The sequence below is a fragment of the Pseudonaja textilis genome, chromosome 1, assembly GCF_049901715.1.
Source record: "Pseudonaja textilis isolate UNSWEBS1 chromosome 1, rPseTex1.2, whole genome shotgun sequence".
NCBI classification, from domain to species: Eukaryota; Metazoa; Chordata; class Lepidosauria; order Squamata; family Elapidae; genus Pseudonaja; species Pseudonaja textilis.
Window position 1 is genome coordinate 309009323 of NC_141990.1, and position 27999 is coordinate 309037321.

Below are 27999 nucleotides of genomic sequence, written 5' to 3' on the forward strand. Positions count from 1 at the left end.
GTTACAGTCCAACTCATATGAAGGCCATCAGGATAGGATTACTCCTTGACACTGTCAACAATCCCAAATTGCTGAAGTCTGCTCATTGGCCAGTGTAAGGAACTTTAATAAAGGATGACACCATCACCCACATCACAATAAGACAACTGCCAAATTATTATTGGTTTTTTTAAGCTTCAATCTTGGGTATATTTACTTTGGAGTAAACCCTATTGAGCTCAGCATCATTTACTTTCAAGGAGCAATGCACAGGAGCGGTTTATTAAAACTACAAGATAGACAGGCCAGTTGTAGTTAATTCAACAGCAGTTCAGACATGTGAAATGAGTGGGTTAATTGGCAATGTTTATAATCGATCCACCTTTTGATTTAAAGATAAGGAAAGGTAAGAGGGACAAAGAGGTGCCAGGACTTTTTTAGAGGGAGACATAGAACAAAACTAAACTTCACTTTTCCAAGACCACAGAAATTAGCAGTAAATACTCAAGGGCGAGGTATCTCCTTTCAGCTGATGTTCAAGAACCATGTTAATATAAAACTATTATAGGACACTTTGGACAAACATGTTTTCCTTTGAAAATATTTGGTTCAACCCCCTCCAAAATAAGGACTTTTAATTACTATAAAGGTCAGAAACCCTTCAGTCCCCAATCAGTACCTAGCATGGTATTGCAAATATTTTTAAGACATAAAAACTCAAAGTTCTAAAGAAACGAAAGGAGAAAAGGGATAATTTTCAGAAACAGTAAACAAAGGAAAAACTAGCAGATGTTTTGTTGAATCAGACCAGATATCTATTGAGTTCATATTAGGGCATTTGAATCTGATGGGAGGTTAGTGCATATTGTGATTGCACATACAAAGTTTGCATCATATCTATTTGCAACAATTTGGATAATGTTTTATCGTATCACAAAAAGGAAAGAAAAAGCCAATCTAGCTTTATTGAGAACTAAGCAGAGAATCCTAAGAAATGTATATTTGTAAGATTCTCTGTGAACCCAACATTAAAATTAGAAGGTAAGAATTGTATTCTAAGGATAAGTCAGTACTCTTATGGTACCTCCTCTCTGGTTGGGTTGTGGATAGTTACGGTGGCTTCCAAATTGGAGATTCTAACTTTCTAACAGAAAACTAACTCATGTCTACCCTTTGCCTTGTATAATTTTAATATTTTTTTCTGAAGTTAAGTCTATTTGTGTAGAGATCATTCCATTCCAATTCCCCATCATATACCAATGTTGATTTAAGTCCAGTAGTCTCTCCACAAATCACTTTTAGAACAATATTTTGGCTTCATTTGGGACATAAAATCCCAATATCAGAGTCTTAGAACCATACAAATTAATTTCCACCCCAACAAATTTACCATCAGTCAATACAAGGTCTGGTTTTAGCTGATTGTTTATGAAATGGCAAAATGTTCACTGTGTGACATCACAAAGCAGGCTTACTTGAAATGTAAGAAATGTTTCAAAGGAAATACACAATGGGAGAAGTTTTCATGGCAATATTACAACATGCATTTCATTTGTCCCTTCTTGCCGGCCACCATGCCTCCAATCAAAGAAAAGAAGAACAGGAACAAAACAAAAAACAAAGAGGGGGTTTATTTATTACATTTATATGCTACCCATCTGACCAATAAGGAGACTCTTACAAACTACAGAAAGGTAAATATAAAAACAATTAGAATTAAAAGAGTTATATAAAAATTAAAACCAAGGAGATGGGTGGCACATTGGTGAGATGATCTTCTCATCCTGTCAGCCATCTCCAGCAAGGAGTGCCCTCAAGCCAACAGGCAAAACTAAATTTTGAGGCCAGGAGGACAAGAACAGATCTAGCCTCTGACAATAGAACATTACACAAGGCAGGAGCCACCGTGGAAAAGGCTCTTCTAGATTCTGCGAAGGTGAAATTCCTTAGTGAACAGTATTTGTAACAATTTCCAACCACTGAGGAGTGAGACAAGCTAATCCCATTGTGGTGAGAGGACTCATCAGGTCCTCTGAGTTCCTTTAATATTATCCCTGTTCTCCTAGTGATCAATAGAATAAAGAGTAGAAAGAAACAAACCTTTTAGAGTTGCATCTCCTGTAAATGACACCGCACCGAAGGCTGATGAATCCAAGCAAAAATACAACACGATCACTTTCTCCTCCCATAACTTTTAGAGATATGAATATGATTTTTGATGCCTACTGAATATACAATTTTTGCCATCTTTTGAAATGATGCAGGTGATGATGAGAAACAATTTCTTTTTGCATTGTCTCACGGCCAACAGGCCATTTTCTTCAGGATTACTGGAGTTAACTTATTCTGATATTATTTGGCAAGATAGCTTCTACTGTTTAAACTAAGGAGTGTGATTTTCTTCCTCTGCTTTGACTCTAGAGAAAATCCCTTGTTTTTCCTCCTTAAACCTTGGGTAGTGTTTCAGGGTTGAATAAAATTCTGTCCTAGGAACAATGGAGAATTCACCTCAATACAAATACAGTAAAAGTAAAAATATCAATGTTTTAAATCAACCTTCCTCGATATGAAACCCTCTGGATATGTTGACCTGAAGGTCAGTTTAAATATTCCAGCAGGCTATGACAGTATATCAAGATGCTAAGTTAGAAAAAGTTAGAAAAAGAAAAAAAAGGCTTAGTGGAGAAATATTGGCTCCAGTGAACTTACAGAAACATAATATTATAAATTGCATCTCTATGTCAGTTCAACATATTCTGAAGTGAGTCATAATTCTAATAATATAAACTGTCTATCAGCTTGAATAATAACACTGTTATTATGGATATTTGCTATGGGCAAATCAGGCCCTCTTCAAAAGTGACATTCCAAATTCTTCTTCGTTACCTTTCAGAGATTTATGATTACATCTACTCCTGTCAGGAGTGCCTGCAGAATGCTGAGCAAGTTGCTCAAGACATCAGCACGATGGTTGGGAAACTTAATGTCAAGTTGGCCATCAATATTTTGGCCCAGGAGATGGTAAATGAGGTAGGCCCTGTTGCATAAAACCAACACCATGGCAAGTCAAAAGGCTTTGTAAGCTGTTTTCCCCACTCTTGGACTGACCTTGTTGCTAAAAGTGTGCAAGAAGCTGTGCAAGAAGCTTTCTCTTAGGCCAAGGGGTCCCCAAACTTGGCAACTTTAAGACTTGTGGACTTCAAGTCCCAGAATTCTCCAGCCAGCCTCCAGTGATGGAACACTGTTCTATCTAGTTCATGTTAGAATATCCCATCCTTATTTATTGAAAACTAACCTCATTTTAATGGTCTTGAAGAGCTAAGTGGCTGACAATAATTACTATTTTTTTCCTGCCTTTGTAGGAAGTGCCTCTGAAAATCAGTGCCCAAGCGAGCATGATACTTCTAGCTCTGGCCAACTCTCATTTCAATGATGTCATGTACGAACTTCAAAGGAATATGAAGACTGGGATGCTCCCGCACCACATGATATTGACCACTCTGGGAAACCTGGCATCTCACTATGGTATAGCATTCTCTGGCAGTTCTTCCTTCACTGTTGGGTGTTTTATTTCAAGCAGAAACTGAACCTTTCTCTGTAAGACTGGAGAATTAGTGATCTAATAAGCTGTGAAAACTGGTGCCAAGGAATAATCTGAATCAAATACTAGGAGATACAATGTAAGGGAGGTGAGGCGACGGCCCGCGCCATGTCCTCCTCCGAGCTGAGCCCCGCCGAGTGAGCGCCAATGCCCATGCTGCTGCAGCATTTAGAGCTGCTGGTACATTTGGAGATGCATGGGGACGGGGACGGGCTGGGCAAAAAGTGGAAAGGATGGATGGCTTCAGGCTCTCTCTGCCGGACCCGCCGGCCAGGGAAGCAGTGCTGCCGTCGCCTCACCTCCCTATCTGCAGATGGGTGGATGCTATCACTGCCTCAGGCAGCCAAGGTCAACGCAGGTAGCACCATATCCGGGTGTGCAGCAAAAGTACTTGGTGACAGTAGGGAGGTTGGTGGCAAGGCATGGCTGCCCACAGGGTGCTCCTAACAGCAAGCCCCCGCCATTTCCCGCCATTTCGCATGTTTAATAAAGGCCTTAATTTGGGGGGAGGGGCTTAATTTCATTTTATGCCTATAAAACATGCTGGGACTTCCTATTGGGGGTGGCCGTATTTTTGGAGAAACACGGTATATATGTTTTCGTAGATTTTCATGGGTACAGGTATGCAGGTCTTGGTGTGTTCAGGTCTTTTCCCATGTAAGATTGAGAGTATCTTGGCAACGAGGTCCTACTTGCCATCTTCAGGCTGGTGCTTTCGGCTTCGTGCTTGTGTAAGCAAAGCATGATCTGAGCTGCTGTCTAAATACTGGTGGGGAGGATGGCTGTGGTGGGGAGACTGGCTGTGTTGTCATTTCTTGATTGGTTGATGGAGTTGATGTTTGCAGATTGGCCAGCCAGATATTAATTTGGTTCCTTCGAACCAATATCCAACACTGTACACTCCAGCAAGAGAATAATCAGGGAAGCCATCGAAATAGAGAAACACCCCCATAACACGAATAAACGGGACGATACCTCCTACCTAGCAGACATCTGGAAACTAGACCTCACCAACAAATGAGTCCCAGCCATGAAAACCAACACCAGACCCAAAACAACACGGGATACCACCGCCAATTGCCCTCATCAGACCCAGGCCCAAACCCATCCTATAAAAAAAGTACAACTACTGTCCAGAAACCAGACCATGGCTGCTTCACCAGCTGTCGCACCCCCCCGACCCCAAAACCGAACAAGCTGACACACACCAAGAACACAGACCCAGACCCTAAACTCAAAGCCAGACCAAAACCCAGAATGCTACATCACAGATGTCCGCTCAGGATATCATATCAGAAAACTCAAGAAATTACACCACAAGAGCTCAAGAAGTTGCAACACAGCAACCAACCCAGGAAATCACAGCTCAAGACCAAGGATACTACAGCAATAAAACTCACAAGGTCATCACACAACCCATTACCCAAGCCATTACAATACAGGAGGCTAATAGAAAAGAGATCAAAACAAAAACAACCCAGGAGATCACAACGCAGGACCCAGGATACCACAACAAAAGAACTTGCAGGCCCATCACACAATCCATTACCCAAGCCGTTAAAACATGGGAGGCTAATGGAAAAAAGATCACTACAAAACAAACAACCCAAGAAATTACAGCACAAGATCCAGGATATCTCCATAACAGAACTCACAAGGCCATCACACAGCCCATTATACCAACCTCAACTCCATCAACCAATCAAGAGGCAGCAGCCCAGCCAACCAGCCCAGCACACCAGCCCCCTCCCACCACCAATATTTATAGAGAGATGGCAGCTCCGATCACACACTGCTTGCACTGGCACGAAGCCGAAAGCACCAGCCTGAGGATGGCGAGTGGTATTTCGCTGAAACATCGCCAAGATACTCTTAATCTTACATGGGAAAAACCCGAACGCACCTAGACCTACACACACACACACACACACACACACACACATATGAGCAACTTTTACCCAAAATAAGGCAAAGCAGATTGAGTTGCTTGCAGAATCATAGACTCACTCACAGATCTACCTTTCTGCAATCTGCTGCCTGAGTCTGCACTGAAAAATAGAAGCTTCAGTCCTAAGGAAGGTTCGGCTCTGCTCTCAGGCCACTTCTCCCCCATGCCCCAATTCCCTGAATACCACCCCTGACTGTGCCTCAGGGAAGCCTCTTGGGTGAAGGCAAAGCAGTACAGCAGCGATTTAGATTAGCTAGAAAGCAGAAATCCAACAGGAGGGGGGAGGGGCCAGTCAGTGGCCCGATTTGCCAGTTCTCCGAACTGCACAGGACCGTAACAACTGGTTCTATAGAACTGGTCCGAACTGGTAGAATCCCACCCCTGGATGTCAGGTAGAAACATCTGAGGAATGATCAAGAGCATCATCAGGTTTGATGATGGGCTCTAGGCAATGTGACATCGAGCCTTCCAGCTCCTTTCTTCTCTTCCAAACTGGCAAAATTACTGCTCCTGCTCCTCTCCCTCATGGTCACCTGTCAGTACAAAAAGAAAAGGCCATGGAACAATACAGCAATTTAAAATGTATTGTATTCATGTAGCCTCATAGTTGGCTGAATCAATTAGCAAACGCCTTGGAATGGGCAACTAGTTGGATGTGGTTAGCTGGAATAAGGAGAGGCCTGCTTCACGTTTTCCATGATTGCTTCACTCATTAGCATCTAACAGATGTGTTTGTTTGTTTTTCATCCCTGCAGCACTTAAGTGTATCCCATTTTTGTCCTTAACTTTTGTGTATATAAGAATGATTCTAAGGATGCCCATGATAAGCCATATGAAGGAATCAGTGTGTTATGGTAAGTCAGAAAATGTTCTCCTTTTTCATTTAGCCAAGATAGTCAATTCTTCCTTAAAGGTTAAAGTGTATCCTTTCAGATTTGGGGTCCACCATTAGTGTTAATTCTCCACTTTAATCTATTCACTCCAACAGCTAATAGTTAATTAAAAATAATTAACCCGACTTTCCATCCAAGAACACTTTCACACTTTTGAGTAGCAGAAGTAGAATTTGCAGAACCAAAGGAAAATAATCTAGAAGAGAGTCTGTTAGGAGGCAAAATTTAGGCAGGCATATAGACTCTCAGCTAACTCTCATTTAACTTCTGGTAAATGTATGGAAAAATGCCCTCCATCTGGACTTGCCCTCCAGTGTCAATCTGGCACTCTTTCAGAGACATTCCAGTTATATCCCTGATCTCATCTATCTATCCTGTTGGCTTCCTGTTCTTCTACTGCCCTCAGCTTTGACAAGCGTAGCCATTTCTTCTAGTCTTTCATCAGCTTGTACCACATATCCAAAGTGTGTGAATTTCTGCTTGATAATCTAGTCTCTATTAGCTCAAGATTTTGTTAGCTTCAACAAAAGCATACAATGGGATGAATTTTCAGACTGATTCAGGTCTAAACAACCATTCCTTTTTCTCCTGGTTTGCACAATCTCATGCTGATCTGGGAGCATATGCACAAAGTAAAAATAAATACCACCATTGGACAAACATTAGCAATATTAGTGATAGGTCCTCTGCCATTTTAGGTGCGTGCCAGCAGGTTGTCCATCAGTCTAACCACTTATAAGAAAAACAAAATAAAATATTTTAATTTGTGTATATGGAAACCAAAATGACAAAGATCAAAAGATAAGATGCAAATCAGAATAAAGAAAACGGAGAAAAAAGAGTCTTGCTGCAAGAAAAGGCAAATAGTTAATTATTTAGCAGTGACATTTAATATAACTAGATTGGAAATATAAATGCAAATATCGGGAATCATAGTTAATATGATTTTGTTGCCTTATTGATGAAGGAGGCAGCATATAAATTTAATAAATTAATGAATAAATACATTTCCCTGGTTATCCTATTGTGAAGGAATTACTGTACGACACAAGTAGTTTATTTCAGGGAAACCATCTCTCAGGCATTCTGCTTCTTTCTGTTTAATTCACAGTTATGGAAACATTTTGCACTGCCATAAACTTTTACTACAAAAATTGGAAAATGTGTTCATTCCCCAGAGAGACTGAGGCCCAACTCTGTGCTCCTGTCATTCCCATCTATCAGTGTCTGGTTAGTGATTGGATGAACGATGAGGAAACAAAAGTAAGGATCTGGCCAATTTATCTTTAGTTCTTATTTTTTTAAAAAAACTGAGGGTAATCCTACTAATTATAGGTCAATTGGTCTGTTATTAATCCTGGGAAAGCTTTATGCAAGATATTTAAATGAAAAATTGTCCTCTCTCCTCAAGATGACATAAGTTAAGTGCTGCACTTTTAAAATTTATATTACTTTAATATTAAAGAAATGGTGGGAAGAAGAAAATGGGGAGAGGAAAAAGCAAAAGCCAGAAAAGTAAGCAGAGGGAAAAAGAGAACCAGAAAAACTTTGGCCACTTGAAGATGCTTGCTGGGGAACTCTGGGAGTTGAAGTCCACATATCTTCAAGTGGCCAAGGTTGAGAAACACTGACATAAGCTATTATTTAGCCTAACTTTTAAATGCATCCTTAAGTGGTCATGTCATGCCCCTGGTGGAGACTGACTCTGAGGAAGAGGAGGAACAGCCAACAGGGAGTGGGAGTGTGGCTCCAGAGGTGGTGAAGGAGGCTGGGGAAGGGCAGAGGCCGGCTGAGCAGTCAGAGGAGGATCCAGGCCCATCCCCTATCCATCCTAGGTCACTCAGGGAGGAAAGGATCAGGGAAAAACAAGGTCTACTCAAGAGGAGATTACCATGGCAGTATCACAGTCAAAAACTAAAAATAAAGAGAGATAGTATTGCTGTTGTTCTGAACACGTGCAAGGAAGAGGATGGACTGGGAGCATTTCTGACCCTTTTTGCAGACTCAACTTCCTCCCCCAAGAGTGTGTACATGGATAGGCTGTAAAAACCATAATATCAACTCATTAAATATTTCTATGCTCTTTTTAGAATTGCCAACAGAAAGGTAGGGGGAAACAGTGCAGCAGCTTAGAAATTGAAAGTGCATTCCATAAATAGTTTTCAAAGAAAGGAACTAGGTGACTGAAGTTTCTGCCGCACAAAATTCTAACTGGAAAGCATGATTGATGACTCTTGGCTATGGACGTGTCTCATTGGAGAATATGAATTATGATACACTCAGGGGCTTGGGGGAAAACCAGGGTCAAGGGTGACAATGAATTATGTTTCTCAGAGTCAGCTACACCCAGGCAAACTCTGGATATGTTAACTCCCAATAAATCCTTTTGAAGTTTTGGAAGTTTGGCTCGAGACTCATGATTTAATTGGGATAACTGCCAGAATCCTGACACATAACAGAGAGCCTCACGAGTATTTTAATATAATTTGGAATGTGTATAAAATGACAGCCTGATTGTGAGCTACACGTCTATGGAGACTCTCAGTCATTCAGATCATGTTTTTTTCAAAAGGCAGCTGAAGAAGCTTCTTGGATGAGAAGCAAAATGTCTTCAAGGAGAAACAAAGAAAGTCCAGTTGCCTCTTGAAAAAGACGTCTGATTGTGCTTTCCCAGATGTTAAAGCAACAACTCTCACTATGAAGTTCTTCTTAAGATTCATGATGAGGGCATCTGTTTGCTTTTCTGCAGGTGAAGAAGGCATCGGTGAAAGCCCAGTGGCCAATGCTAGGGGTCCTGGTTCGTCGTACAGAGCAGCAAGATGAAATTATACAGAACATTCCCAAAGTCCTTATGGACAGCAGAGTTCTTGACTCTTTCTACATAGCCAAAGTAAGCACTTCCAACTGTGAGGTGACCAGGGCATGAGTGACTCTCTGAAGCCCAACCACCCCCATTTAGGAAAGAGCTCAGCTGGTGCACCAGATGGTGCTATTAATTTTACTTTATTGGTGAAGCTATGCATGATTGCTCCAATGTACATTGCCTAATAGATATGGCTTCCTGTTTTTAGAGGCTTAACCTTTTTTTGGATGTCTGTGAAGAGTGTAAACCCTCCATACCAAAGAAGATATTCCAGGCCCTTTGTGACTTTGTATTCAAGCAGGTAAGAAAATGTCCTGTGACAAGAACAAGTTTTGGAATAAGGAGATACTGATTGTAATGCCCTGTCAACAGACCCAAGCCCTGTGGTTGACCTTTCATGCAGCAAATTATGATCTCACCATCAAAAAAAGCCACACCAAATAGCTGGTATTCCCTGTAAAGTGGCTCCTGTGTGGTCTGAATGAATTTTCCATGAGCTTTTCAGAAATGTTCAGCTAAATGACAATCTAGCTTTTCATCAAGTGGATACCTCCAAGCCCTCTTTTTTTCAATTTCAATATTGAAACTACTTGATCAAAAATTCTAAGACCCTAAAGTGAATTCAGGGCCCACAATAGAAAATATATAGCAACATATTGATAAGTCTTGCTCTGTTCTAGGTTCTACCGCTCGATACTCCACTACAAAAGAAACCCCAGATGTTTTCACGACAGGATTGGAAACCCGATATCCAAATGACCACTACGGAAAGGCAGGATTCTGAAGGGGAATCGGCTATTTGTGATCTAGTGGGTAGTACATTGTTTTGTGTCCTGTTGAAACCAGACAAATAGCCTGATCAGAACATTTTATCACCCCCAATGGAACAGATGATACATTGCTTATTTAAGTGTGGTATTTGGTTTTTAAGCAATGGATGGAGAGAAAAATATGCCTCTACTCTCCTAGGCTTGAAGTCTAGGAGAAGAAGTCATGACTTTCCCGTCAAGCAGTGGGATAAGATGAAATGATGGCTTGTCAAATGAAGTTTGACTTGGTGCCAGGCTTTTGTTTTTAATATTTATGATTTTAATAGTTTAATTTATTTATTAGTTGATTTATTACACTAATATGCTACTCATCTCATCATCAAGTGACTCTAGGTGTCTTACAACAAGATTAAAAACAATATAAAATATTAAAATGTTAAATATTAACCTTAAAATAAAAAAAAATGTAATTAAGGAAGGAACCGATATACAACATGATGGAGGTGCACTTTCCTTTTAACCCATTAACCAGCTCTAGAATGGGACTTCCTCATTCCCCAGGCCAATTGGCAGAATCAGGTGGGCACCAATCTCACCTCACAATGTAATATGTTTTTTATGTTGTTTTAATTCTTGATGCCCAGTTAGCTATGAGGCAAGTAGCTACACAAATGTTTTAGATTAAATAAATAAATTTAATTTAAATCAATAATTTCCCCCTCACTCTGAAACTTACTGAGGAAAAAGGCCTGGATGTTGATTATCCTGAAATCACTATCAGTGATTCATTTAGCACAGGGGTGTCAAACTCAATTTCATTGAGGGCCACATCAGGGCTGTGGTTGACCTTGGGAAGCCGGGCAAGCATAGCCAACTGGGTGGGGTGGCCAGCCTGATGCCACTCACTGGACATGGCAGACTGGGTGGATATGGACAGTTGGGTTGGCATGGCCAGCTTGATGCCACTCCTCAAACTACTGGCATGTTTCCTCTTTGCATTGGGTAGACCAGCCACGCTGGCCCAATTTTTTTTCTTCGCAATGTATAAACCAGGCTGAAGCCACACTGGCCTGATGTTTCCTATTCACATTAGGTAGACCAGGCCGAAACGATGCGGGCCAGCCCCTTACATTTTCCAGGAAAGTCCTGAGGGCCAGATCTGATCACATTGCAGGCCGAATCTGGCCCATGGGCCTGGAGTTTGATAGCCCTGTTTTAAGCACAATTTCTTCCCAAGTGAGTGAAGCCTTCCCTCAACTTTACTACCCCACCAAAAAATGGGAAAACTGAGGGATGGATTTGATCTCAAGCTCTACCAAAATTACATAAATCTACAGGACCCCAATAAATCAGATTGTAAACTGAGTTCTGAAACTAGTACAGTGTTTGGGAACCAGATTAAATAAATAAGTTTTGTCCTTTTCTTTACAGTCTTGTTACAAACATCAAGAGATCTGCAAGGATCACCGCTCTATACTTATGGATGCTTTTGGTCACCTTGGTAAGGATCAAAATCATGGAAATGGTTTCTACAAGTATTATTTTTTCTTGGTTTTCATCACAGTGCCATAGTTCACCTAGATGCACAGACAGTAACAAATAGATTTCTGTGTAGGACATGCCCATCAAGATGTTGTTGTGTATGTTGTGGCATAAAATGCTCTTGTTCGAGGTTTCTGTCAACATGCCCTGTTGCAGGATACTCCCCTCCTTAGAATAACTTTATTGTCACTTTGTAGATCAATAGGCATACATTAAAATGAATTTCCGTTGCATACAGTTCTCAGAGGAGACTGTTTTTGTTCTCTTGATTCATGGATAATGCAATTTTGACTACAAATTGTTCAGAAGACTGATTTGAAGAATTGTGTATGTATATGCACCTGTCTCTATCTACTGTCTGTCTGTCTATCATCTATCATCTATGAAATCAAGAATAGAGAAATGTGCATTCCCTCTTTCTCTTTCTTTTCTCTGTCTCATTTTTATCTCTATCTCTCATTTTCAGTCTCCTGCTGTCCTGTTGATGCACAAGACTTCCTGCAGAGTCAGATGAAAGATGCTGCAGAAGATATTCGTGTTGGATTCTTAAATAATTTAAAAATGATTGTGAGCCATGATGAGAGTAAGTAGCAAGTACAACTCTCCCAAAAAGCTCTTAGATACCAAAAAGAGCAAGCATCACATTTACGCAACCCCCACTTTACTTTATGCATAAACAAACAAATGGCCCTGTGATTATCGCTATATTATTCCCAGGAGCTCCTGCCAATGTGAATAATAAGGAGGGATGATGTGAACTGTAATTCAGTTACATCTTAAAGGCTTAACTCTCCAATTCTGCTTTAGAAAAAAGAGTGGGTGGGTGTGAGGATTTAGTTATTTTGTTATCACCGTACTGATATTCACCAAGGAATGCAATCAATAACTCAGACAGTATGAAACAAAATATATCTGCACATTAACTAAACAGATGCACATTAATTCATGATTATCCTTCAATCTTCCTTTGTTTCCAAACAATTAAATATTTGTGTGTTCTGTGTTTAGAGTCTTTTGTTGCCACTGTGATTTAAACAAATGGGAGTCAAATTGTTCCTGGTAAAATCCCACTTAAATTCATGGTGAATCTTTGGTTATTTTCAGTATATGAAGCAAGAAACAGAAAACGTCCAGTTGTGGAAGCCGTGAAATGCCTTCTGGATGACCATAGTGAAATGGTAAAATAGTAGAAATCTATAAAAAAACCCATACAAGTTCAGATCAAAAGTCTAAAGAAAATTGCACCAATTCATGGCAGGGTAATTCAGAAAGCTTTCTTAAGATGGTATTCTTTCTGGAAGAAAATCCCAGAGTTTACAATGTACTTTATGAAGTAGCACCACCTTGGTGATAGGTAGTCCTTGTATAGTGATTGTCTCACTTAGCAGCCATGTGTATTTCAGATAGTGGTGAGAAAGTAACTTTGCAACTAGTACTCTCATTTTACGATCTTTGCAGGTCTGTAAAGCAAAGGAAAGTCAAAGTAAGATTGTAAATTCATGATATTTTACTTGGTGACTGCTTTTCTTAATGACTGAGTTACCAGTCCCAGTCATGGTTGCTAAACAAGCACTTCCTGTATTGATAAAGACTGGGGATAAATAGATTCATTAGGAGTGCTTCATTAAGTTTACACATAGTCTTGTTTAATTGTGCATGGCAGAGGTGGTTTTCAGCAGGTTCTACCAATTCTGGAGAACTGATAGTGGAAATTTTGAGTAGTTCAGAGAACTGGCAAATACCACCGCTGACTGAAGTTTTTACAGTATCCTTCCCCTGCCATGCCCACAGAACTGGTAATAAAAAAAAACTGAATCCCCATCACTGGTGCATGGGATTTTTTTTAATGCATTTAGATTTTTGACATTTTTTTTGTTTTGCATTTTGCGTGTGTATGTATGTATATGTATGTGTGTATGTGTGTATGTGTGTGTGTGTATGTGTGTGTGTATATATATATATATATATATATATATATATACACATACACACACACATACATATACACACATACACACATATATATATGGTATTCAGCTTTGTTCGGGTATTTTCCCACATCATTATAGTTGTCCTTTTAAAGTTATAGCAATGTTTCAGCAGAATCTTATCTGCCATCATCAGGCTTCTGTATCGTGTTCGTGTGTGAGTCAGACTTTCACAGCCTTTTCTGTTTTAAATTTGGTGCTAGCCTACGCTGTGCCAGAATGTTTTTTTCTTCATCCTGATTGGTTGGGAGTCTTGGTCTATGTTTATTGGTCCTGGAGTTTGCTGTGTTCTGCTTGATTGGTGTTTCTAATATCTTCTGTCTGTTTTGTAGCTTTTTTTTGTCTTGATTGGCTGGCAACATTGTGTTTCCTGTACTGGAGGCTTTTAGTGTGGCTTGGCTCCGAGTAAATGGACAGCTATCATTATTAGGAAGTTAGGTTTCATCTGGGTGCCTGGTTGGGGTGTGTTTGAGCTGGAGATATCAGGGGGAGTCTGTTTGTGCCCAGGTGTTTACCTGGCTTGTGGTGTGGAGATTTTTTTTGTTTGAGAGTGCAGGCTTTCAGATAATTGACAGTCTGGTGGAGTCATCTCTTCTATTCATGCTTCCAGGTCTTTTTTCAATCTCTATGTCAACTAATCTGATAGAAGAACAAATGATTAAATATGTGACTGGGTGATCAAATTAATTGTATTTAATTTTAATTAAGTGAAATTTAAAATTAAATTGAAATGTTCCAGTCCTACTGATGTCTTTTGTCCAAGTTCTTCCTCCTTTTCTAAGTGTGGACCATGAAAAAAAAATGTCGCCTTGCTCTGATATGTTCTAGCAATCTTCTGGGCGAGTGTCCTATGAACTGCTTTGCAGGAATATTCAGCCCTAACTATCATGATTTGCACTGTGAGCTGGTTCAACCGAGGCAATGCACCTTTCTCAAAAGACTACTGTCATTATCCTCTCGAGCATGTCTATAAATGCATCATTTGACAAAAGTTTATGAAGGCTACTTATGGGGTCCTATAAAGATTCTGCAGCATTCAAATGTAATAATTACCATCCTCACCTACCTCATCATCTTCTTTCATTCTTTGACAGGTGAGGAAAGCTATTCTGTGCTTTATTAAAGAACTTCTTCGCTCTCAGAGTGTTGAGGGCTGTGCTGTGTGGGATATGGTTGACTACATCTTCAAGCAGTTTACCGTGTCAGTCATCCTGTCAGTGAGTTGAGCACTAGCACTAGCATTTAGATTTATATATCACTTCACAGTACTTTACAGCCCTCTCTAAGCAATTTACAGAGTTAGCATATTGCCCCCAACAATCTGGGTCCTCATTTTACTAACCTTGGAAGACTGAGTCAATCTTGAGCCTAGTGAAACTCGAACTGCTGAACTGCTGGCAGCTGGCAATCAGCAGAAGTAGCCTGCAGTACTGCAGTCTAACCACTACACCACCACTGCTCTAGATACCTACCTATATATCAGAGTTCCAAGTAATAGATCCATAGCAAGCAAAACTCTGAGGCAGGTGGATTCCACAAAGAATAGCTTTATTGGAAATATATTGGCACATACTGTATCTGATGAAAGCCGACTCTGAGGGTTCCCACAGTTTTCCCCTAATTAAAAATAAAAGTTTTTCACTTTCTCAAAACACTCAATCACATGGTCTAATCATGGCTGGTTGCCTGGTGACATCACTCCTCCTTCCTCCAACCAGGTGTGAGAATGTTTTGGTTCCCAAGAGAATGTACTTTGTTTTGGCTACAAAGTCTGAATTATCTCAATTCCCCCCTCCCTATCCCTCAGCTCCAGTATGGCAACACTGAAGCTCCTAGATGGCTTCAGTCTTGTCAGCTTCATGGTTGACACTAGACTCCACATCACTAGACAGCTAAAATATTTTTGACCTGGTAGCTACAAAGTATGAGGGTGGAAGCCAGAAGTGCTATTCAGCAAGTTCTGACCAGTTCTGGAGAACCAGTAGCAGAAATTTTGAGTAGTTCAGAGAACTAGCAAATACCACCTCTGACTGGAGATTTACAGTCTCCTTCCCCTGCCATGCCCACCAAGCCACACCCACAGAACCGGTAATAAAAATTTTTTGAATCACACCACTGGTGGAAGCTGTTGACTTTCTTCAGCTCTATGCTGAACTATCTATGGTCTATTTATAGAACTACAAATGTTGACCTGAATCCTCCTTGGTTGATAAGAATGGCCCAACCCATCTAGAACACCCATCACCCCACACATGTGAATAAAAGCAAAGGATAAATAGCTTTCCATCTGAAAAACTCTTAAGAGACCTAAGAAATTTTCACAACAGATACAGCAGTCTATTTCTGGGGTATTGGCTCATCCATTTCAAACATTTCAGAGGTATCCATTTTCACAAATTCTGTTTACTACCTTCAAGAAGTTGAATCAAACACGTCTTCCACTTTGATCTATTTTGGTTATGTATCAGTATCAGCTTTTTTTACAGATAGTCCTCAATTTACAACAGTTCATTTAGTGACCGTTCAAAGTTACAATGTCACTGAAAAAAGTGACTGTCGCTGCATCCCTACGTTCACATGATCAAAATTCAGGTGCTTGGCAATTGACTCGTATTAATGCCGGTCGCAGTATCTGGTGGTCATGTGATTCCCCTTTTGCGACCTTCTGACAAAGTCAGTGAAGATGCCAGATTCACTTAACAACCATGTTACTAATTTACTAACTGCAGTGATTTAACAATTGTGGCAAGAAAAGTCACAAAATGAGGCAGAATTCACTTCACAAAATGTTTCACCTAGCAAATTTTGGGCTCAGTTGTGATTGCAAGTTGAGGACTATCTGTACTCTAACACATGATTTGAAATCCACGGAGGAAGCAAAACGTTTGACTTTTTCCTTGGGATCCCTTTAGTGCTCATTGTAGAAAATCAACCATTCCAGTTTTTGTCAGCTGACTGCAGTGTAAGGTAACCCAATATATTTGCTTCCTCAAGAGAAAGACAAGGTGGCATCGCCCACGTTCTCAATTCCAAGTGCAAAAGCTGAATAGCCCGGTAACTGCATCTGAATGGAATACTGCCACTTGCACTGTTACCAACTGCAGTCCTGTCATTGTTCCTTTATCTTGCCCATTTTGTCCATTTAAAGAACCACCGCAGTACAATGGTGCCAAGCTGCACCACTTAAGCAAGGAACAATGTGCTGTCCAGCCAGTCTATGGGAATTGGATAGTTACTTAGGAATTATGAGCTGTCCCCTTAAGGGAATGCATCATGGTAAATGTAGTTAAAGGTATCCTGGGAAATGTAGTTCATGTCACGTGGCCACATCTGCAATCCTGATTGGTCACTAAATTGACCCTCAAGCGGTTAGGGGAGGTTTCCCTCCATTCTTGCCTGGACTCATGAACTGATAGTAGCTTTTTCTACCACTACGAGATGGGTTAGGAGATAACCATCTTTTACCTGCAAAGCTGATATACAAAGGATTGGTCATTAAAGAAGAACTTCATCACAAATGTGAGTTATGAAGATACCTGATGTACCAATAAATGTACTTTGTTATGGATGTTTTGTGGGATCTATCTATCTGCATCTGCACAGCTACAAATCCACCTCTATGCAAGAGACAGAAGAAACAAAGTGATGATCACAGTACATGCTGGAGTATGTGATCAGGGTTGGGTGCTTCCTTGTCTGCCTGCTCATTCAGAGGGCGCTCCCAATAACAATGGGAAGGAACCACTTCTGCTGTCCCCGGAATCCACCATCTGAGCTGGCCACCTCATTCTGCCTAATGGGAGGGTCTAAAATCTAAAATCGCCTGAAAGTATCTTTACAATCAGGGGTGGGCTGCTGAGGGTTCACAGGGGTTCAGGTGTCAGCCTTCAGGATTCTTTTCCTTTGCTTTGCATCTTTTGGCTGTCATAAGTAACGGGGGGAGGAGGGGTGAAATAGTTATGGGAAGCGAGGTGGAGGTTTCAGAGAAAAATATTGTATAAGTTGGGGGGGGAAGTTTCTTGTTTATGCTCCTTTCTTATGCTATGCACAAGTGCACCTCTTTATCAAAATATGTCAAGGTCAATGGACAGATGCCTCATCACCACCTGAAGATGCCCACATGACATTATATACAGCTTTTAATTGGATGGACAGTTTGAACTATTGTGGGTGGGAACATTGCCATCACTTTGTATATGTGATTTACACACTAATTTTCTCAGATTCAGAATTCTTTTGATGCTACCACTTGATTTTCCAGTAAAAGATATCTTTTTCTCTAATTAATGGAATCTAAGTATTTTTTCTTGGGTTTTGAATGGAGCACCAGCTGACATCGGAAGAGCCCCTAGCTAAGATTCTGTGCAGTTCAGAGAACCCCCAAATTCCACTCCTGGCTGGCCCCACCCACCCCACCCCACCCCTCCCAGGAATCCCCACGCGGCCCATTTTGGATGCAGGGCAGGGCAGGGTGCACGTAGAGGCTCAGGGAGAGTGAAAAACGAGCCTCCCAGAAGTTCAGGAAAGCCGGAAACGGGCCTGTTTCCAGCTTCCAGAGAGCCTCTGGAGCCCGGGGAGACCATTTTTCACCTTCCCGGAGGCCCAAGGAAACCCTCTGGAGCCTGGGGAAAGCAAAAACACCCCACCCACCCCGCCGCCATGGTGCAGGAAGCCAACTAGGCCACACCCACCATGTCCACACCCACCCAGTAACCAAACAGAGAACCCTTTGCTAAAATTTTTGAAGCCCACCCCTGCCTACCATCCCTCACTTCTACTTTCCTGAAAACCGGGGAGGGTCCCTTCTGTGAGACTTTCACTACCCTTCCTCCTTCACTCCAGTTACATTTATTAGATTGTTGTCTGGACTCTTCCTCCTGTCTTCCAAGATCTTTCCCACATACCATTATAATAAACCAGTACATCCAGTTTAGTATATCCTAAGTCAGATCCATTTGCATATTTCTTTAAAGCAATCAAAATTAATATTCAGGTTGTCTTACTTGGATATAACTTTACAATGTATCTTCTTTGTCAAATTTTTCTCTGATGCACGTTGCTATCACAGGGGAAAGACCCTGTTGCGATTCAAAAGGAAAAGTTAAAAGAGGAGCATATTCAAGATATGTGCATTGACATCTTGGAACATGTGAACACTTCTGCAGAAGGAATGAGTAAAGTAAGTATCTTTTATGTAGAGGTTTTTTTAAAGAACAAATGTTCCATTTAGTTCATCCGTCATGCTCCCTTAATCAAATTATCTGAAAGCAACATTTCCCTCCCATTCTATTTTTGGATGTGTCTGTATCTTCCTGATACTTTTATATTCCAGTCAAAGCACTGAGTAATTAAATGTGATGTTAACAAAAGAAAAGTACCGCTTGCGATGTAATTAAACTAGTGAAGTTTTTAAAAATATAAATGGATTGAATAGAATAAAAAACATTCTATACACTTATTCTGGCAGCAGTAAAAGATGTTTTCAGTTACTTAGTTAGTGATGTGGATTTATAGTAGGATCTTGTGGAAAGGCTTTTCTTCTTGCATCATATATTTAGGAGATGAATGCTGAGTCTCTGAAAGGGGTTTTGTTTTTACACATTAGTGCCACAGCTTTCGATTCTTCTTAAATAGCTGCCTTAAATTTTGTGAGCTTTCAGTGTTAAGTATAGCGCTTGCTATTGTTGCATGATAAACAAACAATTCTGCCAGATGTTGAGCAGTCCAGCTTCATGGTGAATTTTATATCTATTAATATTAAACATGCATAACAGCAGAATGAAGTCAGAATTACTGACTTCATTGTAAGTCAGGCCAGGTTTTGCTGTCTGGTGATGTTAAGAAAACTAGATCAAAATGAAGGCAATATTTCCTCCCTCGACCTCATCCATCAAAGGAAAAATGGACAAAGTAGTATTTAACAAAGCGTTGCTCATTCTTCCCACTTTTGTGGAAGAAATATTTGCTTTCAAATACAGGTAATCCTTGACTGATGACCGTAATGGAGCCTGCCAGTATAGTTGTAAGTCAGGACGTTCATAAAGTGGATCAGCTTCACGACTAACCGGCTTTTGCAACCTTTGCTGTAATCGTCATTAAGCAAACACAATGGTTGTTAAGCAAACACGGCAGTTGTTTTGGGAACTCACTGTTTACTCTGGGGCGTTTTTTGTTGAAAACTGGAATTAAATGCTGGGTTTTGCAAAAACATAGTAAATCACAGTCACATGATTAAGGGATGCTGGACATAAATGCGGGTTGATTGTCAAGTGTCCAAAATGCAGTCACATGACTGTGAGTGGGGCCCCAGCCATTGGAACTCCAGAACCGGGTTGTAAATATCTTTTAGGAGGAACTGGTCCATCGTAACTTTGAACAGTCACTAAGCAAGTAGTCATAAGTCAAGGATTACAAGAATTCAATTCAATCCTAAAAGTCTGGTAGAAGAAAATGTAATATGAACATAATAAATACTGACTCTCCTCTACCTTCTTTCTGCAGGCTCTGTGGCCCAAACTCTTAGTCTTTGTGGTGCCAGCTCCCTATACTCGCACTCTGATCCCTCTCTGCCGATGTTTGAAAGAGCTGGCCATCCTTCGGCCAGACGAATCGACTCTTTTCCTGGGCTCATGTAAAGGAGGTCGGTGGATGACAGATAATATTGTGTAGGCTTAAACTAAGATGATGCTTCTCTGCAGAACAATGTGGAATCTCCACTTTCCCCGTTAGAAGGCTGGCATCAGTAGATGTTAGGGTGGGAAGACCTGCTCTGCAGTCTCTTGTGTGGTGGCACAAGGATGTGACGCTCAAGGTGTAGAGGAAGCTACCAGGTAAAGAGGAAAAATTATTCAGGAAACATCATTGGATCTGCCCACACGAACAAATACGAACATGAGGGTGCTTACAATAGTTACAAACATATGCATAACTCTACGTATCCATATCTCATTAGTTTATTGTATGCTTTTAGCTAAACTTTAACTAAGTAAGACAAAAGCAATAAACTAGAGAAATGGAAACAATGCTATGCATATTAGTAACTTGAAAAGTTATAACTTAAAAAGTTAAAACTGTTTTTTATTTTCATGTACAGAGAGGATTTGGTTCAATATTTTAAATGCTAACTGGACACTTCTGCCTCCTGCCATGCATACTTATTTACTGCTTGGCTTCTCTACAGTCAATGTGTCCATTTAGAAATAATGGAGAAGGAGCTTTATTTCTTCCTATCCTGACAACTCAAAATATCCAGATGTTCCTATCAGAATGATGTTTAGAGGAACATGGTTTGTTTGTTTTTTTACCCCTAGAGATAAGCATTTCATTTGGGGAAATGTCTTGGAAGAACCTTCTTCATATAAATCAGAAGTGATATGGGTGAAGATTGGCTTGCCTTCTCAGTGAGAATTAGCCTTTTGGACAACATATTATTTCTACCTTAAATTTTAATGCTAGCAAATATGTGAGATCTTCCATAATTTAATCACGGTCAAAATCGAAAGGATTGATTCATTTATATATGTCTTCACTGATCAGAATTCCATATGCTAAAATATTATATCCCAAAAAGGAAGCAGCCTTGGTAAGGCTTATGTTTGGGAAACTCCCATTTTAAAAATCACAACTATATGACCAGAGAGAATAATAATGACTCATGTTTGGCAGCAGGGTTCTAAGTGGGAAAGAATGACCAGATCAGCTGTTTGTTGAGCTTTATATGTTGAAAATGGGTCTTGATCGCAAGTGGTGTGTCTTGACAGTTGCTTACTTGCTCATTGTGTGTGATTGAATGATTGGTTGCTGCTGAGAAAACAGAGATCGCCTCAGGCAATTTAGAGAGTATATACCAGTGTTGCCAACTTTATAACTTGCTGACTTCAACTCCCAGAATTCCCCAGCCAATGTAGCTGACTGGAGAATTCTGGGAGTGGAAGTTCACACATCGTAAGGTCTCCATGGTTGAGAAACACTGGTGCATTTGGATATGCATCAAGTGCAGATCACTGCACGTCTAACAAAAGAAGTAGGACTGGAGCAGCAAGTCCTGTTTGAGAAATACCAATCTGAACTCATAAGGGAGGAGAAATAAATTATTGTTCACGATGGTGAGGTACTAAAGCAAAAATTAACAAAGGAATACTTCTTGGCAAGCAAGAAAGGTAAATGGAACAGTAGGTATCATGAATTGGACTGATTGTAGCGGAAAGAAAATATGAAAGGTATTTTACAGAAGCTTTCAGGACTTTGCAGAGGAAGCTGGCATAAAAAGAAAGTTTGCTGAATTAGGAAGCAAAACAACCGGCCCTGAAGAGCAGATGGAATATAAGGCTTTTCTTAACTTCATTACATGTAGTTCTTGACTTACAACTGTAATGCCATTATGGTTGTAAGTCGTCATGGTCATAAAGTGGTTCACCCATGTGAGCAACCGAATTTCATGATTTTTTTTTTTTTTTTTTGCAGTAGTATGGGGCATTTTTACCCAAACCAGAAGTAATTGCTGGTTTGGGGCAAAATATTGGAAATCACAATCACATGAATGCAAGACACCGCAAATAGCTGAAAATGCAGGTTGGCTGCTTAGTGCCTGAAATGTGCTCACACAACCATTGGTGGTAGGCTGGTCATCATAATTTTAGAACTGGGTCATGTCCCTGGGTCATGTCAAGGACTACCTGTATTTTGAAATTCCTTTCAACAAGGATCATATACAAAGCATGCCAGTGAATCTAGTAGCTGATGAAGAATGGACTTTCTAAGGGGCATCGATTAGTGATTTGATAGGAAAAGAATTTTGACCAGTTTTTTTCCAAAGTTGACAGATTTGTGGGCTTCAGCTCTCGGAATTCTGGGGATTGAAGTCCACACATTTTAAAGTTTGAGTAAGTGGTCACTATCTAGAATAGTGATCACCTCCTATTTATCCATATAGGTACAAATTTTTATATCACTTCAGATTTTGAAGCAATTAGAAGGAGATTCATCCTTCTTGAAAGTTATCCTGGAGAGCAAAATTGGGAATTATATGAAATGAATAGCAAAATATTACTACATTCTTTTGAATCTACTATAATATACGTTTGTTGCTGTTTTCTTTTTAGTAAATCTTCCAAGTGCCCAAGGATTGGTAGCAAGGCTTCTGGTGAGCAATGCTTAAAATAATATGTTTTCCTTTTCAAAGTTAAGAATAAATAATTGCAATATGCTCAACATATTAGATTAGATCAGAGGTGGTATTCAGCAGGTTCTGACCAGTTCTGGAGAAACGGTAGTGGAAATTTTGAGTAGTTCAGAGAACTGGTAGTAGAAATTTTGAGTAGTTTGAAATACCACCTCTGACTGGCCCTGCCCCCATCTATTCTCTGCCTCCCAAATCCCATCAGGATGATCGGCTGGGTCTTCTTTTGTTGCCCTGCACAGGAGAATGGAGAATGGAGCTGGAAAGCAGGTTAGTGGGGTGGGGAGAGAATGGAGATTTTACAGTATCCTTCCCCTGGAGTGGAGTGGGAATGGAGATTTTACAGTATCTTTCCACTGCCACGCCCAAGCCATGCCCACCAAGCCACACCACATCCACCAAGGCATGCCCACAGAACCGGTAGTAAAAAATTTTGAATCCCACCACTGAATTAGATAGACAGTGTACCACTTAATATAGTAATTTCAAAAGAAGTTTGTTACTGTACATTATTTCTTGTGTCAGACCAGACACAAATTTTGGAAACTGGATATTCATTTCAAAAGTAAAAGAATCCATAGCAAACTGAGATCAAACTGCTTCCTTTTACAAAGACTTTTGATTTGTATTTTCAATGAATATCAAACCATTTTGAAGTGATACAAACCCTGTTTTGATGATTATTGTTTTGTCACAGTAAAGGCTAGATGACTCTAAAATCACTAGAATAAAACAATAGTGTGGAAATAATTTAAACATATTTGTGAAAGATTTTCGTATTTTCTTTTACATTCATCATATTCTGGGAAGTCTTACCCCATAGCAATAAAATGGCATTTTGAAAGCAAACCTTCTAGAGCAGCATTTTTCAAATTTGTCAATGTTAAGATGTATGGACTTCAACTTCCAGAATTCTGGGAGTTGAGTTCCATTTTAAAATCGTCAAAGTGCTGTTCTAAAGTGACATTGTATGATTATATCTTCAAACATCAGATACAAGAAAGCAATGGTGGCCTTTGTATGATGACATCATCATTGTATCCCATCATTTGGGGGGCCATCAGGGTTTGTTGCAGACCCGTTGTCTTCTTTTATAATTCAGAAACTGGGAACAGGTGATTCAGATCTGATTTCTGATGTCCCAATACTTAATCCTGCTACCTATAATATTTATATCACCACCAGGTTCTTTGGATAGTATGAAGCTCTACTGTCATGGGAAACATTCAGTTAATTGGAGATTATGAATGGATCTCTGCTTAGCCTTAATAAGGCTTTAGTCCCAGCCCCTGTTTAAAATTTCAGTCTTCATAATGCATGTATTTATGTTTTATATTTAAAGATAACTCTGGGACTCCAACTCTTTGTTCCATTCCCCACCAATAGGTCTTAGCTTCAAATCCTAATCAAAGAGGAGGCTGGGCCCTTCAACTTTTACACATCCTCCATACCAACATCCACCCAGCAATCAGGAAACTATGGGCAAAACAAATCCCTTTTCTTTGGGAATCCTTCCAAGGTTAGTAGATGACAAAAATAAAATAATAAAATACAATTAATTGATTGATCCATTCCAACTGCCATCCATCCTAATCTTACTTGTTCTACTAAAGTTCTTTGTCTCTATGGCAGGGACCCAAACGACATGACTTGAGGGTCACATTTAGGTCCTCAGTAGTCCTCAGAATCAAAGTGCATGCAACTAAAATTTTAGACATTTTTGGTTTGGGAAGGGGAGATAAGAGGCATAATGGTGTCTTAAGATTTGCAGATGCACAAGACATTCCTGTCATTGAAAATTCCTGAAGTCTTCATCCCAAAGAGCAAAAAAATCAGCCGCAACAGACTCTGGAAAAGTGGGGTTTGAGGAAGGCAGGCAGCGCTATTAATGGCTGCTATGAAAAAAATAATAATGGCAAGAATAGGTAGATTCACGTGAATCTATGGGGATTATCAATCATCCAGGTCATGGTTGTCCCTAAGGTGCTTTTCCAAAAGGCAACTGGACTTTTGTGGGGGTGGGTTTCCTTGAAAACATTTTGCTTCTAATCCAAGAAGCTTCAGTTCAGAATGTTTTCAAGTCTCATTCAAGGCCTTTTCATAATTCATTTAAAGGCACCCAAGGAAGGGGCAGTTCAACATCCCCAATGTCTATCAGTTTCAGGGTTATCACCACCAACTCAGTAATGGAAAATAGTTACTCAGGCAACAATGGTGTTGGGCTTCATGTTGTGCTCCTTAGATTGCAATAGCAACCACAAAGTCTCACATTATGTAGGAATATTGTAAACAAATAATTTGTATTCTCAAGTCATTCTTGACTCCTGGTGACTACCTACACAAGTTCCTACAGTTTTCTTGCAAAGTTTTCAGAAATGGTTTGCCATTGGGCTTAGAGACAGCGACCGGCCCAAGGTCATCCAGTTGGTTTTTGCCTAAGGTGGTACTAGAATCCACAGTCTCTTGATATTAGATTGGTGCCCTACATTACATCAAACAGGCTTTCATAAGTAAGTAGTACTTTATTATATATTACAAGCAAAAGTATATGTACTGTTAGTTTCATGGTTAAAAGGAGGTAATAGGTAAATTCATAATCCAAGTAAATTTTTCATTTTCATCATTTCTTGCAGGAAGAATAGAGACCAGCAGGGAGCAATGGGAGCAGAAGTTGCTGCAGGTAAGATACTGCTAATTTTTCAGTGGACATAGCCTTGATTAGTAGCCTGTTACTCTTTGAAGAGCTGTGATACACTCTCCATCTTAAATGAGGAGAAGGCAGATGACGGTGATGAAGAAAAACAAGAAGATGGAGATGGAGAAGTAAGAGGAGGGATTGTATAATATCCCATAGGTCTGTTATTTTTTGATAAAGGAATGCTGTATGTTGCCTTGAGCCTAACCCTAATTCTAATCCTTGGTCACTTGCTATTTTTGAGAACATCCAGGCCATTCCTGATTTTCAGATGTGCTACTTCTATTACTAGAAAAATTAAATCACAAGTGAGTTTTTGATGCATGGACTACAATGGTGGATGTTTTGCAAGCTTAGGAGTTTTTGCATTGGGACTTCCGTGCTTTGGAGCCATTGATTTGGAACTTATGTTTTCTGCTTTGAGGGAATAAAAGGAGAAAGTAATGCTATAATTTGAGAAAAGGCAAGGTCTATTTTTTCTTTTCTTTTTTTGTTTTAATTCCTTTTTCTTTTTTTCTGGTAGATGCTTTAAATAATAATATAATGCAGATACTGGCATTCAGATCAGAAATTTTAAAATTCTGTTCTCCTTTTCTTAAAAAATAACTTGATTTTCCATAATCAGCAATATACTGAGCACTAACTATATAACTTTACAACTTCTTTGACTACTTTTGAATATTGTCTATGGAGATTATCAATCCAGGCCATGGTTGTCCCAAAGATGCTTTTTCCAAAAGGCAACTAGACTTTCTTGGTTTTTTTCTTTGAAAACATTTTGTTTCTCATTCAAGAAACTTTATTAATTTTGAAAACTAAAGAAGCTCCTTGGATGAGAAGCAAAACATTTCCCTCCCCCCCAAAAATCCAGTTGCCTTTTGAAAAAAATTACCTTTGGGACACTTTCTGATATTATATCTTTGTATTGTTTCTTCCATTCATTTGTCTGTTCTATTTTTAAAAACATGATTAATTAAAAAAAGGGATTTGGTAAATAAAAAAAGCATTATTTTACTGTGCTTTTCATTGTCAATTGATTTTTGCATTATTTTTAGTTTCTGTTTTTAACATTTTATGTTCTGTTTTTGTTTTTCAAATTCTCTTAGCCTCTTGAGTGCTCGACAGAGTAGAAAGGTGTGATATAAACCTAATTGCTTGTGTGATTCATAATAATTCTAGAGCACAGGGTTGCTTAGCCAATCAATAACAGCAGTAATCCAAGACACTTAGTTGTTTTTCCCCATAGTTTCTAAGAAGATCTCTGGAAACCATTGATGATAGCACATGGACTCAGAATTTGAGTAGAGAATTAGAAAGTCAGATGAGCAGTTATGCCGATGAGTCAACTGAAAAGGTCAGTATGTTTTTTTGTTTATCAGTTCCTCTCTGAAAGCAGCATTTCTAATTAATTTGTTCAGGACTTACATATGATTTGAAGCTTTGGTTCTCATATACTGTATGAACCAGTCTCTTTTTACCAGCTATTTAGCACACCAACATAAAGGGTTTTGTTGAGAAGTAGACATTTCTTGCTGTTACTGGTGTGTGAGAGTGCAACATCTGTTTTCCGTTTTTGCTGTTATAAAATAGGAAATTATCATGCTCATGTATTTAGTTAAATAATGCTAATTTCAATTTTACATGCAAATTATTTTTAATGTTGTGCAGCCGTTATGTACTCTCCTTCACTTTTTTTTTCAGAGTTTCCTCTGTAAATCTTGGGGAATTTCTCTGACAAGTTCTGAGGATTTAACTTTTGTTCAGACTACAATACAAAACTTGATGGAAAATGCTGATTATATGAAAGCATCTGAGAGAGATGTAAGCTGCCTATTTGAATCTTGACTTCTTTTCTATTGTTGAAAGTATGTTTCTTTATCTGATGATTGCACCACCTGTTTTTCATCCAAGAAAGAAAATTTTGTGGTTGGAGCCCACCAATTTCTACATCTAGAATTTTAGTTACAAGCCACATAGCTTTCTAAAACTGATGGACATGAGCATTTCTGGTGCAAGAGCTATATCTTAGGGGTATGGTGAGATGAAGAGGGCTATATGAAAGTGGAATTGACAACCATGGTAATGACCAAGGAACCAGTGAATAGACCAATTCTTTGGAACTTCTCTGGATAAGGAGAGTATGGGAAATTGCCCACATGTGCACCAGATGGCTGTTCCTCATGAGAAGACTGTAGGATAACATTTTCTGCAGATTTCAGCAAGAGAGACTAGATTAGCCATAGCTGACACTTTTAAAGGACACTAAGTTTGCAAACGTCACTTTCTAATCCCTTTCCAAAATTGCTCATTAACTACTTCAGACAATTAGAACTTCAGAATGACAAGTTTGAAGGTGCTGGGTAAATCTACCTCCACTCTTCAAAACTCTAATCATAAGTTTAAAAATTTAAAGAGTCCAAAAATAAAAAAAAATCTAAGATTTAGATTTTAGAAAGTTCTAAATGGACTAATGATCAAATAAAATTGGAATATTGAAAATTTTACAATAAGAACTTGGATTGAAGAACTTGAACTTATAAAC

The 27999-nt window shown here is 39.5% G+C and overlaps 1 protein-coding gene across 1 annotated transcript in view; it reads left to right on the forward strand.

Moving 5' to 3' along the window:
• Positions 1 to 342: 342 nt before the first annotated feature.
• MROH2B (maestro heat like repeat family member 2B) overlaps positions 343 to 27999 on the forward strand; it is a 60574-nt gene continuing 32917 nt past the window's right edge. Inside the window, exons 1-20 of the mRNA XM_087932946.1 lie at positions 343 to 385; positions 2873 to 3009; positions 3342 to 3504; positions 6284 to 6382; positions 7533 to 7684; positions 9171 to 9311; positions 9493 to 9585; positions 9965 to 10093; positions 11486 to 11555; positions 12063 to 12179; positions 12701 to 12774; positions 14679 to 14805; positions 15912 to 15964; positions 18653 to 18763; positions 20086 to 20224; positions 22686 to 22726; positions 24149 to 24281; positions 25396 to 25442; positions 26704 to 26811; positions 27159 to 27278. Of these exons, the coding sequence (XP_087789072.1) occupies positions 343 to 385; positions 2873 to 3009; positions 3342 to 3504; positions 6284 to 6382; positions 7533 to 7684; positions 9171 to 9311; positions 9493 to 9585; positions 9965 to 10093; positions 11486 to 11555; positions 12063 to 12179; positions 12701 to 12774; positions 14679 to 14805; positions 15912 to 15964; positions 18653 to 18763; positions 20086 to 20224; positions 22686 to 22726; positions 24149 to 24281; positions 25396 to 25442; positions 26704 to 26811; positions 27159 to 27278 (2097 nt within the window). The remainder of the gene's footprint in view (positions 386 to 2872; positions 3010 to 3341; positions 3505 to 6283; positions 6383 to 7532; positions 7685 to 9170; positions 9312 to 9492; positions 9586 to 9964; positions 10094 to 11485; positions 11556 to 12062; positions 12180 to 12700; positions 12775 to 14678; positions 14806 to 15911; positions 15965 to 18652; positions 18764 to 20085; positions 20225 to 22685; positions 22727 to 24148; positions 24282 to 25395; positions 25443 to 26703; positions 26812 to 27158; positions 27279 to 27999) is intronic.